Source organism: Chanos chanos, chromosome 4 (assembly GCF_902362185.1).
Source record: "Chanos chanos chromosome 4, fChaCha1.1, whole genome shotgun sequence".
NCBI classification, from domain to species: domain Eukaryota; kingdom Metazoa; phylum Chordata; class Actinopteri; order Gonorynchiformes; family Chanidae; genus Chanos; species Chanos chanos.
Genome location: NC_044498.1, coordinates 20,278,164 through 20,296,064, shown reverse-complemented (window position 1 = coordinate 20,296,064; position 17,901 = coordinate 20,278,164). Strand labels below are relative to the sequence as shown.

At 37.9% G+C, this 17,901-nt stretch overlaps 2 protein-coding genes across 2 annotated transcripts; one reads left to right on the top strand and one right to left on the bottom strand.

Moving 5' to 3' along the window:
• Positions 1-1,738: 1,738 nt before the first annotated feature.
• ccdc34 (coiled-coil domain containing 34) lies at positions 1,739-5,732 on the bottom strand. Its single transcript, XM_030772165.1, has 6 exons — positions 5,464-5,732; positions 4,993-5,131; positions 4,626-4,733; positions 4,252-4,410; positions 2,159-2,276; positions 1,739-1,932 (listed from the first exon to the last, which is right to left on the bottom strand). The coding sequence occupies exons 1-6, from the start codon at positions 5,730-5,732 to the stop codon at positions 1,739-1,741; spliced, it is 987 nt and encodes a 328-aa protein (XP_030628025.1).
• Positions 5,733-8,095: 2,363 nt separating this feature from the next.
• Positions 8,096-16,759, top strand: LOC115810236 (cadherin-related family member 3-like). Its single transcript, XM_030772164.1, has 19 exons — positions 8,096-8,099; positions 8,329-8,555; positions 8,780-8,936; positions 9,069-9,154; positions 9,550-9,647; positions 10,176-10,277; positions 10,399-10,544; positions 10,777-10,969; positions 12,004-12,160; positions 12,571-12,673; positions 12,761-12,859; positions 13,019-13,254; positions 13,456-13,624; positions 14,002-14,246; positions 15,021-15,214; positions 15,515-15,528; positions 15,627-15,652; positions 15,867-15,915; positions 16,398-16,759. The coding sequence occupies exons 1-19, from the start codon at positions 8,096-8,098 to the stop codon at positions 16,757-16,759; spliced, it is 2,667 nt and encodes an 888-aa protein (XP_030628024.1).
• The last annotated feature ends 1,142 nt before the right edge of the window (positions 16,760-17,901 follow it).

Sequence of the window (17,901 nt, the reverse complement as noted above, 5' to 3'; positions counted from 1 at the left end):
TTCGTTCTGAGGTTAAACGGAGGAAACTTCATCGACGTTGGTGTACTATCGCCATCTACCGGCTTGGAATGTAACGTCCCACGAGACCAACGTTGAGGCACACAAACATCACCTGCTTCTGTGCAACACATACGGGATACTTTTTAAACAATACTCTGCGTCACAGCGGGGTCAGCGAACAGCAGTTAAAGGAGAACAGCGGGTGGAGTTCTGAGGGTACTGAGGGCCAGATGTGAGTGTTGGTTCACATACAGAAAAAAATATCAAATAATAATATAATGACTTATGTTTCAACCTCACCTTTGATCTATGAGAAAAGAAATTGATTATTTTATAAATGAAATATGGTCAAATTGCATTGCATACCAACATCATATGAATTTGTCATAATCAAACACTCAGTTTTTACCTATTGCTGAATGTCATGGTACATTAATAACTGCTACGTGCAGAATTCAAATAACTTTAATGACACAACACTGAAAACAAGAGAAGTATATAAAGCTCTATGTTCATACTTTATTCAATCAAACATTGTGTGCAATGTTGCTCAAAGTCATGTGGTATTGTTCCTGAAGTCAATGACTGAACTAAGCAGGTCTGACATCAAATAATAATATATGTATGAGGCAAATCCTTTTCTTTAGATTTGTGTTAGAACATGTACCTGCCAGAAAAATACCCTGCCTTCAACACCTTCTGCCCCAGAATCAGCTTCACAAAATGCTGAAATAATATGACTACCATAAACTACATACCAAGGTTATTGTACACATGGCTTATAAGTATCAAAAATGTGAAAATGTGGATGGAATATATTGACTGTGATTGTGTTTTATTTCATAGGACTGCTTTGAAACAAAACAAAAGATTTTGCAAATAAACGTAGGGCCCCATTGAAGGATGAGGAATCCTGACCTGTCTGTGTGTGTGTGGCCTATGCCTATTACAAAATCAACTCAAATCAACATCTAAACAGACAATGGTTGAAACATTCTACCAAAAACAGAGAAAACCAGAGGCCAGGACTTCAATCTGTTTTCTTTATGTGTGAAAACATTCATTTACCCGCAACATTTTTAAAGAATCCCAAAATGTATTCCCTACAGTTTGGAAAATGAGTTATCTTCCCATGTTTCTTTTACCATGTTTTAATTAAAAAAAACAACAACTTCATTCTCAATGTACTAAAACATTATTTTATAAACAGTAAAATTTACATGGGAAGTGTTAAAAAAGGAAAGATATAAAACTACTCTCAGGCATTCAAAAATCTTACGCTAACATTGCTATTACAGAAAACTTCTGAAATATAACTGGAGACTAAAAGAAAGCACAATCAGCAAAACATACCATCTTGATACAAACATTTCTTTGTTTCAACCTCTGGTTTAACTTTTCTAAGAGTAACTTTATTTTTAAATCAATGACATGGATTTTATGAATGTGATTTATATAGAGAACATAAAAGGCATAAGGGTTGGATGTTTTAGGACTCTGTGCTTTTTGAAGCCATTTTTCTCTTTTTTTTTGCTAAAGACCTCAAATGAAAATATATTTTTTCATACAACTGAAATAAAACTTTTAAGTAAAACAGGTTTATAGTATTCTAACAACCCTAGTTACTCACACTGAAACAAAACTGTCTTCCACTAAAAGAGGAAAACCCGCTCATTCTAGTGTAAGTTACCCGACAAGATCCTCATTTTGTTTTCAAAACGTTCCAAACTAATTCATGTCAGCGTCTTTTATCAGGGCCCTTGGGTTTATAATGGACATAAGATGTTGCCTGACAGTTGGAGTGATCTGAAGATGGCCTCCTGCGTCCAGTCTTCTTCTTTGAGACTCTCTCTGGTTTGGGCACATGAATGGGCTTCCATGGGATGGGATTCACAAAGCTGGGTGATGGATAATGTAAATTGTCATAGCCACCTGACAGCCGTGTAACACAAAAAAGAAAGAAAGAAAAAGAGAGAGAGATAATCAATTGATGAAGATCAACAGCATTGTACATGAAAGAGAGAGAGAGAAGATAAGTTCACATAAATCTCATAAATTCACATATATCATTTACAGTTGTCTCCACCACAGGGCATATTGTAAAAATGAATTTCGTTACTTATAAAATTTGTTCAGGATGTGACAACGGAGAACTCACCAGCCGAAGAGACAGATGTTTGTCTTTTGTCTTTTACAGTTCTTAGCCATTCTTTAAATTTCTCCTCCGCTTTCTCCCTGCGCTCTTTTTCTTGCTGTTCTCTTCTGTCTGCATCTTCCTATTGGGCAAATCACAAGCTTTAATCTCAGGATTGCATACAGATTACAAGATTACATATATAATTGTATAGGTGGTAGATCATTCATAAAGCCCCACAAAATGCATAACACAGCAAACAACAAAAACACTGAGTCAAGTCTGTGGGCCCTATATATGATTTGATGTCTAACATTATTGTGTGGGCTGCATACTTGGGATGTTCACTCCGTTTGTATATATTTCCTGATTTTGTGTTTCTGTACATTCTTTTATGTACCCCCAAATTATTAACATTATTGACACGGGAGTCAAAAAGAAAGCCCATACAAAAAAGTACTAAGGCATATTTTGATTTTTACAACTGTGGGTAAAAAAAACAACTGTTAAATATATCACTGAAAGTAACAATGTATTCAAATTAAAAGCACATTTTTTAATTTGATTTAACTGTGATTTTATTTGTGTAAAAGGTATCTTGTGTACACACCAAAGATTTCAGGACATTTTCTGTTTCCCCATAAGAATAAAATTATACAGTTATGTACTACAGTGTTTTATGAGACGAGTGGACAAATTGACAGGGGCCTTTGATCATTAGACTCTTGTAATATCGATAAGTTCCGTCTGTAAATTCTCTATGTTTTAAAGGACAAATTTCCAATCAAAAAGATCCAAAATATCCTGTTATGACCCTGAGTCATAAATGGTCAACTGTGTATTATTTTGTGTGCTGTTGTTTTTCTCCCCCTGCCTGTGTGTGGTGCTGTTTCCTCCCCTGTCTGTGTTTTCCCTGTATGTCTTTAATGTGTTACTCCGCAGGTGGCGACCGAGGATTGGCCCGCGGTTGACGGCGGCAGTTTTAAAAAGACGCGCCACCCAGATGCCGGCGCCTCTCGTTTTGTCCTGGCCACTTTGTCCGTGTCCGTTCGTTGTGCTTTGCTAATTCGTTGTGTGTGTTTCAGAGAGATTCGTTGTCTAGTTTGTAAAACTTTATTTGTGTGTTTGTGATTTTCGTTGTTGTAATATAATAGTATATAATTTTCGTATTAACTGTTCGGGTAGTGGTAGGGGGTGTGAAGCCATTTTTGTTGGATCTTCTTTTCTCCTGTTTTTCGTTAGGGAGTCAGGGAAGGTTTCTGTATTTTCTTTTCTCTTATTTTCGGGAGGTAGGTTATTTAGTTTGTAAAATATAGATTGTTTTGTTTGTTGTTTTGGCCGCGCTCACCCCCGAAGCTTTTTACTACCACTTCTGTAAATAAATCACTTTTTGGATTATAATTCGTGGGCACGGGTCATCACTGGGTACAGGAAAAGGGGGGGTCACTTTTGTTATGCTCGGTACCCCTAGGCTGGGCGTAACAATCCACATAGAACCTCTGAGTGTTGCATGTAATTTAGGTTCTCCCTCATAGTGCAGAAGGGTGTGCCACATCAGAATTCAGGGTTTGACCTTAACTTACTTTTGGTGCTGCTGGCATAATGAAACAGGTACCTCATCTTTTTATTGTTATGAGGCAAGCTTTGCCAGTCAAGCATCATAATAAGGTAAAGTTCACACGTGTACTACAATTATGTGATGACATTTTGTTACCAGCTGATAGTACACAGTGCACAGTGTGAAAAGCTACAGCCACTGGCTGCACATGCATCAAGTGTAAAAATTCAGAAACTTTATAGATTTGCACATGGTGCAATGCCCTTCTTGGTTTCACATTTATATTTATTTAAATTCAGATAAAGTTTGTGATCTCTATTTTTCAGTTTATACAGTTATACCTGTGTCATTTTTATTAGGGGTTGAGATCAATGTTAGAGGACACTGTACGTATTTGAATGCAGTACATGATGTCAGCTGAGGCATTCTGTCAGAACAGTTAAAGAGTTGTGTAACTCATTTACTGCACAGAAAAAGAGGCTCCATAAATTTGCAAAGGAAAAAAAAAAAACAGTCAGCTGTGTCAGGTATGGGTGTTTCTATATTTCAGTTAACTTACCTTCTCTCTTAACTTTTTAATAATTTCTTCCTCTTTCTTCTTTTGTAGCCATTCTTTATATTTTTCTTGGGACTTTCTTTCTATGTCTGTTTGTTTTTGCTTTTTTTGCAGCGTTTCTTCGCTTTTTTGCTGCTCCCTGCATAGTTTTATTTTCTTCTCCTGGAGGTGAAAACAAATTTTAAAGTTACAAAAGAACCCATTCATTCTCAAAGGAAAAATCAAAGCTAACGGCCAGCTATAGACTGACTCTGAGAAGCTGATTTGTGCATGTTTGACGAGGTTTTTTTTCCCTCTTGCCATGTAATTGAAATAATGTGTATCATTGTCATCAGTATATTAAGTGCAGCTCAGTGAGAGTCCAGGAGAACTCTTACCTCTTCCCTCTTTCTCTGAAGCCACTCCTGGATTTTAACTTCTGTGACCACCTGCTTCTGCTGCTTTTCCCTTTCTTGCTGTTCCTTCATCTGCTGCAATTTAAGTTGCTGAAAAATAAAAAGTTTAAATCAGTAACTATGCAGATCTCATAGAAAGTTTCATTTATTCATTTGGAAATCCAAAAAGAGAGGGAAAACTGCTGTGTTACACACTACTTTGTCTTCAGTAGTTTTTTCTGTGGATTTCCTGCCCTTTCCCAGCCCCAGATTTGACATATGACAGTTCTTAACCTGAGTTAGTACATCCATCGGAGGTCTGTACTCCTTAAATGAAGTAAATGACGTTCAATTACTAAGACTTCTGTACCTCTACAGCTTTCTGCTGTGTTTTGAGACGTTCCTCCTTAGCTTTGCAGATAACCCAATGCTCCCAGGCACTTAGGTTTGGTGCGAAGGACTCGTTTCCAGACTGGACACCTTCCATATGGCTTGACTCCATCCCATTCCTGAAAAAAGTGGCAGGATGTTGGACTGCTGCAAATAGTTACTGAGTGTATGTCCAAGGTACAACAGAATGTCAAATGGATGATTCTGTCAGATACTATTCCCCTTTGAATGATAGCTTTCTTTAAAAAAAAAAAAAAATCAGCATATTATCTCATGATGAATACAATTACACACTCATTCATATACTATTTGAACTAGTAAAGTACTTTCACAAAAATTGAGTGTGTACATCATGTTTTAAAGTTATCATGAAACTATGAAACTCTGGAACTATGTCTGTCATAGTTTCAAAGATGACAGTGAAATGCGTTGGGGGAAAAAGCAATCATACCTGCCTGGAGAGGATGGTGTTGCATCGTCACTTATAGCGACATTAGAGATTTTATTCGTTATGACATGGATTTGTTGGGGTTCTTTGGCACCATGGTCGTCATCTGAAAGATCAAAGCTGTCGTGGAAAATGGGAGATAGCAGGGAGTACGTAGACTCCCCCGCAGAATCATAATCCAGGCTCTTGACTTCAGGGACGCTACATCTGCCACTCTTTTTGAGTGGAGTTGACGTAAAACTCTTGGATGTGGAAGGCTGGGGGGTTGTCATTATGAATCTAACATACAGACAAACAAACTGCGAGTCAGGTCATTGTACGGACAGCTGATATCTGAAAGATATTTTCAAAAAAAAGTAAACACTTACTACACTTCACTGTTTATACGCACGCGTTCGCTAACATGTTATAGCTTTGTCAACATTATCTATAATGAAAGCCACGATGCTAGCCATAGTTATGTAATTCTATAATTACAAGGTGTTACAGGGTAACGTTGGCTATAGGCAGTTGGCTTGCAACTACAGTTGCTAATCCTGAATGTTTCAAGCATTGTAAGAAAAGGCACAGTTACTTCCTGCGTCAGACAACAGATGTTCAACAGGCAGCACCAACTGATCATATAACCTTGGATATTTTGTATGTAATTTGCAGCGTCTACAATGATGAGCAACACGAACAACTAGTTAGCTAACCTGGAATGCCCAGCCTAGCCAGGAAGCAAGTTAGCCACAAAAAGAATAAATAATGCAACTTACGTCGGTTAATCTTAACGATGGGTTTAATATTGTAGTATATAAGTAACATCGCACCAGCTTCACAGTGAACCACCAACTAGCTGGGTACCTGTTTTCTTTCTTAGTTGCTTTTTAACAGACTCAATCTTTTCAGACACAACACACACGCCATGGACGCTGCTTGCTGGACTTGTCTCCTAGCAACTTCGGAAACTCGTTACGTCCAGTCTCAACTGCTTTCTTGTTCCTCTGTTGAAGTAATGTCGGTGTAGCTTCCTTAAGACGCGTACTGCCACCTACTGTTTAAACTTGCTGGCACGCCACGTGAATAATTAAATTGGATCGTGTTTCTCAGAAATTTAAGGCTTGAACCCACAGATGAACCAAGAACACATAAAGCAGTGCTAAGTATTGCTTTATGCTTAGCCTTATATACTGTTAGTAAGCAGTAATGGTACACGCTTAGGCCATGGGGCAGGGATAGACACCTCTCAGGCTGAGTTGGTGAAAGCTGATACAGCCACAGCTACCAAGGTATCAAGGTCTTACATTTAGGAGCACGATGTCTTTACACAAGACTGGAGTAAAGGTCTTATTTTCAAACTGTTAAAGAATGGAAACTTCTCAATGGCAACTCTTGTCGGCAGAAGCCTCTGTAGGATATTGCTGCTATGGATTTACAGCGGTTGTTGAAAAACTTTAGAAGTTAAGATCAGCCAATCCTCTTAATGGGGAGATGTTGCACTGACCAGAGTATCACTCTGAGAGACATCATTCAACAATGCCTTGAGTGAAATGCACCCTCCTTAGCATTACTGAATTCAGAAAGGACTTTGATGATGTTCACTATATCAAGGTTGTAAACCTTTCTCTTCTTCATTAACACTGATTGAGCAATGAGACAAACCACACTTGACCATGCCCAAGGAGTATAGTGGACCATCTTTTCATATCAAGAGGACCTAAACTCTGCTGACAATTAATGAAATGAATATAATCAAAACACACTTACCACAGAAGTCTAAATATTTATGATGATGGTCTTTCACTATTATGTAATTTTAAACATGCATTCAAAACAAAATAGTCTGAAGGGGTTAGGTATATTCCAATGTAAGCAATGGCAATTTATGGTATTGGTATTATAAAAAATATAAAAAATCAAAATATTTTTCATAGTTCAATCATAAAGGCTCATGGGGTAACATAATGTAAAGACTGACATATAGATAGTTCAAAGTTTGTTAACTGCACCTTATGACAGAAATTTAACTCTCTCATAGGCTTAGCTCATTACAGATTCATGTTTAAAAGAGCATTTTATTATCATTTAAGATCAGGGCAGCACCAAGTAATCTAAACATTTTTCATACTGCCACCTTAGGGCAAGCAAGATTATAGCGGCGGATTGCAAACAGAAAGTGAGGCAAATTTCCTCATCACTTTTCTTACACGCTGTCTGTGGTTCTGCTTGAGATGCTTGATAAGACTGTTTGCTCTGACAGTTGAAATGACTCAAATGTTACAGCCAAAGTAAAGTTCACAGTTACTTGCATGTAGCAACGGCTGCTTAGTAACACGGAGCATACTGGTCACTGAAATGGTCAACACACAAAGGACATGTGCATACACTCTGATCAGATCAGTAAAAGCACATGAACACTAACTGTATGGACTGAAGATGTACACAACACATTCAAACCTGCATGCCCTCATTTGTCTGTGGTTATGGCTGATACCTGGTGAGTATCAAGATAATAGGATGTTGAATTTTCTGTTATGTGCTGGTATGTGCTACAGTGGTTGTTTTATCACCCCTAACTTTGACAGAAATTCTGACATTAATTGTGGAATTAACAAAAAATTGTTCTGAGCTTTATGTTACAGATCTTTACAACATGGGTCTAAGTGTTTTGTGCCAAGATCCTGCTGTAGAAGCAAAATTTAAACTGAATTCCAAAGGCTTTTTATATATATGTGTGTGTGTGTGTGTGTGTACATGCACACCTACATATATTTTTTTTCTTTTTTTTGAATGAGAATCAATAGCTCCTCTTGAAAAACACCAATCATCTGGGAATTATTCAAAAGGGACAGATTTTATCGAATGTTTTTCGTCATCTTCCTAAAGATTCGGTCAACATCCTCATTGAAGCCACAAGTTCAGGGGTCTCTCTCTTTGGGCTCCCAGCTACAGTGTCACTGAAAGAAAACAGTCCTGCAGGGACTGAGGTCATCCACTTCCAGGTGCTCCTTGCCTCTGGGGCTAGTGTGGCTGCAGGGTTTCCCCAGATACTCAACTCTGATCCCATTACTGAGGCTTTCCTTGTGTCCATGCAGAATTCCACCCATGCAAAGGTGATGGCAAGAGGCAGCAATTGTAAACTCGCGACACTCTTATTTTTCTTTTGTGAGAAAGTGTGATGACACAATATACAAGTTAAAATGATTTCTTAAAGAGAGGATGACTCATTGAGGGTTGTATTACTACTATCATGTCTGATATGATATGATATGATATGATATCATTGTTTCTCATGCATTCTCATTATCTTTAATTCATTTGTAAAATCTCAATTTAGGTAACTGTGACGGGTGCTTATATCCTGGATTTTGAGGTCACACCAAACCGATTTGTCTTCCAAATTCTTGTTGTGGACAGCAATGAAGATTTTGATCTTCAGACACTCACAGTATTACTCACAGATGTGGATGAACCTCCAGTTTTCATGGATGAAAGTAAAAATGATTGGAAGACTTTGTAGTATATATTAGATGAAGTAGATGATAAGTTTTATAATTGTCTGTCTATATATGTTGTACACTTTCATGGGTTTTCATGATTTCTTTATTTCTGTCTCCTTGTTCTAGTATCATTCCTCTACATTGTAGAGAAGACTCCTCCTGACAAGATCTTTGAGCCAATTGTTTTTGATCCAGAAAACAAACCCCTGACTGTATGCTTCTGTCACCAAGTCTTACAAGCAATCTCTCTCTCTCTCTCTCTCTCTCTCTCTCTCTCTCTCTCTCTCTCTCTCTCTCTCTTAATATGCATATTTGATTAGACTGTGCTACATTTGAAGATATAATATGTGACTATACTGATATGGGTAAACTGTCTAAGGAGAATGTGGGGAGTAAACCTAGCCTGGTTTGAGCCTGAATTCATCAGCTTGGTTGCTAAGGAGTAGCTTTATAGTTCTCACAAGCCTAACGACTTGCACAACCCACTCATAGAACTTGGGCCTTTGGAATAACAAGATTACTTCATGTGCATGATAAGAATTTTACCATGTCTGTTTGTTGCTAAGCTACATTCATCTGACTTACCATTTTGATATGTCAAACACAGTTCAGTTTGGATCCTCCTGATCCCGCTTTCACCATTGACCCCGGTAAAGGCTCCCTTTTCACTACAAAAGAATTCAATTACCAGACCGATGCCAGAAGGTAAGAGTGTTTTTGGCAGTTATGTGACAAGATGTCAATGTAATATTTTTAATGTACACCATTGTCATAAAAATAAGCTGTGAGAGTGCATGGCCTCCCTATTTATTCCAATGGGGTTATGGAACCAAGAGTGTGTAGGCCTTTTGTTGTTTTTGTCACTTTCATTCTCTTCTTTTTCTTCTTCTTCCTCCTGCTCCATAAAGGTGATCTGTAATACTCAGATCACCTTTGGTCACTCCATTTACTGCTTTTTCCTCATGGTGCCACCAAAAGTCCAGTGCTGAATTTTTCAAGTTCTACTTTTCAAAGAAGCAATGCAAATGTTGATATATGTCAGTACCGTCCGTTTGCGTCTGACATAGTGAAATATTCACACAAACAGTTCAGCTCATATTTACTGTCACTTATTGGCCTGTATTTGCTAGTCTTGACTGACTGACAATATGGGCCTACTACATGATGGTTATGACTTTGGCCTACCGTGTTTTGTTTTTTTTTCTTTTTTAACCAAAATTTGCTATTCCTCAGTTATGCTTTCAATCTCTCAGTGAGTGATGGGAACAACACATCATTCAGACCACTGTTTATCAAACTAGCAGACCTCAGTGATGACAAACCACATTTCTTAAAGTAAGTATGCCAATTCTGAACCAGCATCAAGCCCACCTGCAACTCTGTTGATGAAGCTTGTGTCACTGTGACATGCTCTGTTGTTGGTATTTTATCATTTGTGTAATATGAATTTTTGCAGCACCATCACGTCTTATTCCATTCCAGAGGAGCTGAGTCCTGGATATCCTGTGGCTAACATCACTGCAGTCCTTCCAGAGAGTTCAATGAGTGCTAGAGAAATCTTGTACAGCATAAATGACAACAACTACCTGACCATAAACCTGTGTATGATAAGTAAAATGGTGACAGTGATGACTGATATTAGAGAGGGGAATAATTAACAGAGAAGCTTGTAATAATTCTATAATAATAATAATTCTTGCCTTTTTAAGTTTGTTGTCATTAATTCACAAGGTCCTTAAACAAACTTATAATAATTACATTTTTATTAACTTGTGACCAACTATTTGAGAATTGTGAATTTTGAGTATATGTCTGTGATTCATTGTGTCCCTAGACACAGGAATGGTCACTATTGCAAACCGAATGGACCGGGACACATCTCCACTCAGAGAAGCACCAACCATAACAGTGACTGTGACTGCAGCACTGAGCCCACCTGGACCGCCCCTCTACAGCACTATCAACCTCATGGTCACTGTAACAGACATTAATGATAACCCTCCAGTCTGTGCTGCTGACAGCCAGAGGTTAGCATGAAAAGTACTTCTGTTAAAAGCAGTTTGACAGTTTAAACACATTTTAAATGTCGTATTAAGACAATTTCTTATAGTAAATCATTTTTTATAGTATTTTTCCAAGAATTCATAATGTAACTAACAATTTCAACTCTGTTTCTGGCTGAACTTTGTTAGCTGAGACTCACTGAGCACAGTTTGAACAGATGAAAATTGAAAACAATTCATGTGTTTAAGATAAGCTGAGGCACAATGTACTTGGCACAATTTAGACACCAGCTGGCATTTGCCATTGCTTTGAGTGAACACAGACCAAATATTAGTTGGCAAGCTGAATTCACAAGCTAGTATAGTTGGCAACAAGAGAAAAGACAATTCTTGTCTTCACAGAGGAATTTCTCTTCTCAAAATGCAGCCTGACACAACATGCCACATTCCTAGAAAGAGTGAATTGTGGAACATCTCCTAAACTGTGTTTCCCCTTAAGGTGCCATGACATGTGTGTGTGTGTTTAAGTTTGTTCAAAGCAAACATATTTTATGTCATAAAAGGTATGAAACTTCATTAGCGCAAACTTTTGAAAGAAGAACATTTACTGCATTCTACATGCATTCAAACTGCATAAATTATAATAATTTTTAATAATTTCTCTCTGAATAAATTACAACATTTTCTCATTCTATTCCTCTAATATAAGCAAAAAACATTTTTCGTTCGAAGTTCGCATAAAGGGCAACACGCTCAGCCAATTGTTACTGATTGGATACATTGCCGTTTATTCATCTTTGATTATCGAGTTCCCATATTTTTTGTATAAATTTCCATGAAAATGGCATCAGAATGTAGACAAACAGTAACCTAGTATGGAGGTCATGTTGGTATTTTAATTTGGTTTAGGCCTGTAAGGTTCCATATAGGGCAAATCCTGCAGAATGTATGCCTATTACCATAAATGAAATCATATTTACAGTGTGCGTCTGAGCTCTTCAAGTTAACATCATTAGATGTTCTTTTTTTTCTTTTGTTTTGGCAAACTGGATGGACAGGAGAGACATTCCAGAGACAGAGGCTCTTGGGGCTTTTATAGCGATGGTGACATGCACGGATAATGATGTGGAACCTGTGTTCACACAGTTCACCTTTACAGGCCTTTCCTGTCTGGAGTGCAGACAACTCTTTGTGCTAATGTCCAATAAAATTATCGTAAGATTGCTATTTAATTTTACATATGATTCACTTTATGATTTTTCAATATATGCCATCAAAGAAGCAATCATCTAACTTCACTATCTATCTGGCACTTCCTCACTATCTATCTGGGTGGAGACTTACAAAAATAAGGATCCATCTTACTAAAACCCACCCTGTACTTATTCTAACTTTTGCTAATGTAATTGTATGGCTCTTATGTGCTTATTTGTAACAACATTTAGAAAAGACAGTCAATAATTCAGTTTAGACTCTGGTCAAATACGTATATTCCAAGTCAGAATCCCCCATCCTCACACACTCACTCAAGAGTTACCATTAAATGAAAATATAGTTACCAATCAGTTCATTACTGTTTAAGTAATACATAGTTCAGTCAGACTTACACACAATTGCATCCGCAGTTAAATGGAAGTCTTGACTTTGAGGATCCCAACAATCTGTATACAGGCAATGAATACAGCCTTGTGGTTGCAGCTGTGGATACAAATGAAACCTCACTGAAAGGTAAGAAACACCATTTTGAGGGGATGGGGTCCTTTTTCAGTTAAGGCAATTATGAACCTTTAGTCTTTACTTCCTGTGTCACTATAGGTCAGGCCTACGTTTACGTGACAGTAATCCCAGTTAACGAGTTCCCTCCTGTGTTCAGTCCTCAATCCTATTTTTTCAGCATTTCTGAGCTTCTGGGTGGTAAGCAACAGCAGCACCATCTGTCCTTATTTCTGTGTTTCTTCTGTCCATTATCGTAATCATATATTGGTTTCCTATGACTGACATTAGATTTTTACAATGTATTTATTGTGACTCAGTGTACATTTAAAATATGTCTATCTCTATCTTGGCTTTTAGGTGGAGCTGTAATTGGCTCAGTCAATGCCACTGATAAAGACCGTCCCACAACACCCCTGCATTATTCTCTAGTCTCGGGTGGGGTCGTGGATATTGGAAACATCTTTTACGTGGACCCTAAAATGGGCATAATAACATTGCTGACACACCCAGACTATGAGGACACTCAGACACACAAGCTAATTATCCAAGCTATAGATGGAGATGTCATTATGCCTCGCTCAGCAACAGCCACAGTCAGTCTACAAAAACACAACCATCATCCAGTTTGCTACAAGGAGCTGTTTTTTTTTTCCTGATCATTCTGCAAATCTGTTTATGCTCTCTTTGCCTTTTCTCTCAGTTCTGTTAGTTCTCTCTCCGATGTTTTCATACTTTTCACAGTTCTTTGTTTACCTAACACCTCTCCTCATCTGTTCTCTCTGCTTTGTTTTGAGGTCATCATAAATATTACCAAGGCAAACGATGAGCCGCCATTATGTGGGCCAAATAAGACCAGCCTGGTTGTTCCAATTAATTTACGTGTTGGATCTAATGTGCAAGGCTTCACTCTCTCCTGTCAGGACAGGGACTCTCCACCCACCTCCTTCATCTACACCATCTCAGGTACATTACTGTCAGACCATCCCATTCAATTCAGCTTATATCCTCTCTTTCTAGCTAACACTAATTTTAATATATATCTTGGAATGATCAGAATCTGTGAAAATATCATGTTCAAGACATGCATTTTGATGCCATCCCATATAAGAATTAAATTCATTCTTACAATACATTTCCTTTTGTTTAGAAAATCTCCAGGACTAGGCTAAATCTTGACCCAGCATGACCCAGCGTTATCTGGGCATGTAACTTTAATTCTGTCAAAGAATGAGTATGATTAAAGCATGAGTATGATTAAAGCATGAGTATGTATAACAATGACTTTTTGCTAGACCTGTCTCTATGGTGATAATCATTGAGGTGGGTTAAATGATTACTAGGAGCCAGCAATGTGAACAACCACTTCAGTTTTTCACCGTCTGCGGGCACAAACATCACACGGCTTATACTGAAGGAGCCATTTGACTACAGCAGCGGCTGGGACAGGATTTGGAGCTACAGCCTGGTCGTCTTGATTTCTGATGCTAACATTCTTAGCCGGCGCTACGAGCCAAGGACCGGAACAGTCCTAATTAACATCCAAGTTGTTGATCCAGACCTTACCACAGTCATTACCTCCACAACAGTGAGCACGACACACATGACATGGATATGCCTGACATTCAGAGAGTAGCATGGGGTTTACATATTTAACAGTTTGATCTTGCAAATGAGAACTGATTCTAGATTAATAGACCTGATTAAATGAACCTTTAAAATATTCCGAACTACATTATTATTATCACTTAAATTGATCTAGGCACCCTGCAGAGTACCTTAGTGACAGTCCAATGCACTGCTCCCTTTGCTTTTCCACACCAGAGACCAAAGCAGCTGGATATCCTTAGCTATTAAGCGAGTATTCAAATCACCACAGTCTAAGTCCCACTCTAGCAACTTTGATTTCACTTTCATAATATCTCTGGGTATTAACATAATGATTTGTATAATTGCATTAAATATGCGTTTCTTCCTTACCACAAGCAGTCAGCAATTTAAATGAAACAATTCATGAAAAAGTACTATTTGTTCATTCAGATGAGATGGAGAGCTTAGAAAACAAGGCTCTTTAAAATATGGTGATGTGGTTATTTTTTGCAATTATAACCAGTTTGAACAAATTTTAGAAAATCTTCGGAACGTTTTCAGTAAATTGTTTAAAAATATTTTTACTCAGACAAATATGAACCACCACTACCAGAGCAGCCTACTGTATAAGCTTAATGAACAGAGCACAAAATGACTTGTCCCTTACTCTGTCTGTAGGTCTCAGGAATCGATCTATGTCACACTTTCATAAGCTAACTATGATGTATTGTCATCTGATATAAATGTTACTGTCCCCCCTGTGACATTTCAGCCTGCCATCACATACATCAACATAAAAAAGAACACGTTTGATGCAAGTGACTGGTATGTGTGGTTTCTCACAACCCTGGGCATTCTTCTTCTCCTGGGCCTTCTGGGTTACTTGTTGTACCGTTCCTGTAAATATCTCTGTAACAAAGAATACAGCTGCTGTGTGTCCAGACCCATGACTGATGAGGAAGACCTGTGAGTGCTTTAACTAATAGCCTACTTTCACCTCTTGCCAGTAGCTAGCTAACTACCATATGTTTGAAATTTACTGGGAGGACTCATATGATGTTCTTGGATGACGGTGGAATTATTGTTGTTCTTAGACAGTCATTCAGTCTTTTCAGCTTGTTGCTATTTTAAGGGTCTCCCATTACCTTTGCTTAAAAGTTTCTAAGTTGTGGACACAATATGAATAATCAAATATACTGCAGCCTGTTTTTCTATTTTCCTGCCCAGCATTATGTATTAACATATATACTGCTTTCATATTTGCAGCATCCCAGATAAAGGTATGTATAAATAAAGAAACAGCAAGGTGGTGTTTGTGTAAAACTAAACTTTGTTCTATATGCAGCCTCTGATTTTTTATATTTTATTCACTCAACAGGACCACCTAAAAGAGAGGTCTTCATGGTAAGAGTTAGAGGCTGGTATCTCAGATATAGAATAACACAAGTTCTGCATGTAATTACACTCATTCACAAAGCAGTTTATTCCAGAACTAGGGTTAATTCTCATCTGAGAAACCCGGCTAAAGAGTTAAAGGGTTTGTATTGCTTTACCGTGAAAGGTACATTAAAAGATGTGATAACGACAACAAAAAAATAACTCACTGTCTTTGTTTTAGGAAGTGACCAAAATGAACACATTGTTTGATGGAGAGGAAGTTGACCCAGGTAAGTTATGCTCACTAAGAGTTTCTCAAGCTCTTTTTGTCTATACTGAGCTTTTAGAAACTGCATGTCCATTCATTTCAGTGGTACACATTGAACTGAAAAAAATTATATATATATAAGACAGAAATATGGCAATAAGATATTTCACTAAACCTCTGTATTCATTCTTGGTGAACACACCTTTGGCAGCAATCACAGGCACTAATTTAGTGAAATAGTTCTATTCAACTTACATCTGGTTTGCACTGAACATCAGTCTTTGCACTGGATTAACTCCCTTACTGATATATTGAAAAAGAGTGTGATTGAAAATTTGTCACTTTTCTCAATCCCACCTCTAACTTGGACATTCCACAAAAAAAAATCAGAGGAATTTGCTGGCCCACATCTCTTGGTTGTGCATGGTTTTCTACATTTTTTACCCCTCAAAGAGCCCCTGCTATGATGAATTTCTCTTTTCACATTTTTTTCATCAATTTCAGTCACATCACGGGTGTATGAGTACAACAGCAAGTCTGGCGCAAGGAGGTGGAAGGATGCTATCATCATGTCCAAACTACCACAGACCCAACCAGAGAGCAGCACGATGGTCATAACCAGGGAACATGCCACTGAGTCACAGACAAGCAATGCTCAGTTGAATGTTAGCTACAAAGAAGGAGCAGCTGAGGACCAAAGCAGCTGTGTGGGTTGGGCTGTGGAGGGGAAGGAGCAGACTCCAAGCAGTGCAGCACAGTCCGGTAGTTCTACTATAAGTGGACAACAGTCTGTCAAATTGTCACTATCTCAGCAAGGAGGAAAGGTAGACAGAGGTCCTGAAGTAACCGAAATCTCAGAGGTCTAGATTGGATGGTCCAGGCAGTCTACAGAGAGTTTGAACTTGAACTGATAGGATTTTATTCCATAGATATAAGGATTGTGACTGAAATATTAAGGGCTCAAAGACAATCAAATATAACCAAATGTAAAGGTCACGCAACTAATTTACCTTTTAAACAGACTTCCTTGTTTGTGCTGAAATACTAGGGATTACATGTAAGGTGTTGTAACATCATAAAATATCTCAGATATTTAGTACAGGAATGCAGTGCATAGAAATAACATGGTAGAATGTCCTTTAGGCAGTTGCCTCTGAGTATTAATTAATGTTATGACCTTCAGTGCAACCAATTAGTGACAAGAATACTCCCCTGTGAGGCAGGCAATTTATTTTTGCATTAATTGTTGAAGGCAAACTTTAGCATGATTTATGAGAAATATGTTCCTTGGAAAATGCACTAATTAAAAGTTTGTTCATACTACTTAGAGGTTTTTGTTGTTATTAATGTGTATTTTCAGATCAGTTTCTAATTATTCAAACAAAGAAATGGTTTTCAGTGGACTAAAGTACCCTGTTAAACAATCACTAATGGTTTCAATGAAGGTCCACATGGAAAAGTCTCCAAATGATGCCCGCATTAGATAACAGTTATGAATGGAGCCATTAAAAAGTCAGTAGTGGTGCATGACCTTACAGCTTTGCAGTTTTATAAAAAAAAAAAAAAGGTGGACAATACAAAATTTGAGAAATTACAGTACTCAGTCAAGGCATGAGCATTGATCATGTCAGAGAAAACCTCTGGAAACACTGGCCTTCTGTTAATTAGCACCTGAGAAAGTACTGTGAGCAGGGCCTAGGTCCTACATGAGGGTATTCTATCTATGAGAAACGAATTAAGTCTATAGTGGGTACACTCCCTTTGGAAAAGGTACTTAAGGCAGAGTGGGCTGGTAAGTGGGAAGTTTGATCACTAGTGTTTGTAAAATGTTTGCAAGCAACTTTGGTTAATAGATACAGAGTCTGGTACTGAAAGACGTTAACTTCAACAAGTATGTTTATCTTAAATTCGGGTATTAACAGCATTCTTTGAAGATCAGACTCTTCTAGGATACGCACAATGATCTGGCTGCCTGAACATTTTTGTGTCCACATAATGAGTGAATAAA

Coding starts and splice junctions, on each gene's coding strand:
- ccdc34 (XM_030772165.1), bottom strand. CDS start 5,732: ATGACAACCCCCCAGCCTTCCACATCCAAGAGTTTTACGTCAACTCCA. Junction 2,277..4,251: donor TTAAAAAGTTAAGAGAGAAG/GTAAGTTAACTG, acceptor TTTGCCCAATAG/GAAGATGCAGACAGAAGAGA. Junction 1,933..2,158: donor AACATCTGTCTCTTCGGCTG/GTGAGTTCTCCG, acceptor CACGGCTGTCAG/GTGGCTATGACAATTTACAT.
- LOC115810236 (XM_030772164.1), top strand. Junction 10,278..10,398: donor GACAAACCACATTTCTTAAA/GTAAGTATGCCA, acceptor GAATTTTTGCAG/CACCATCACGTCTTATTCCA. Junction 12,674..12,760: donor AAATGAAACCTCACTGAAAG/GTAAGAAACACC, acceptor GTGTCACTATAG/GTCAGGCCTACGTTTACGTG.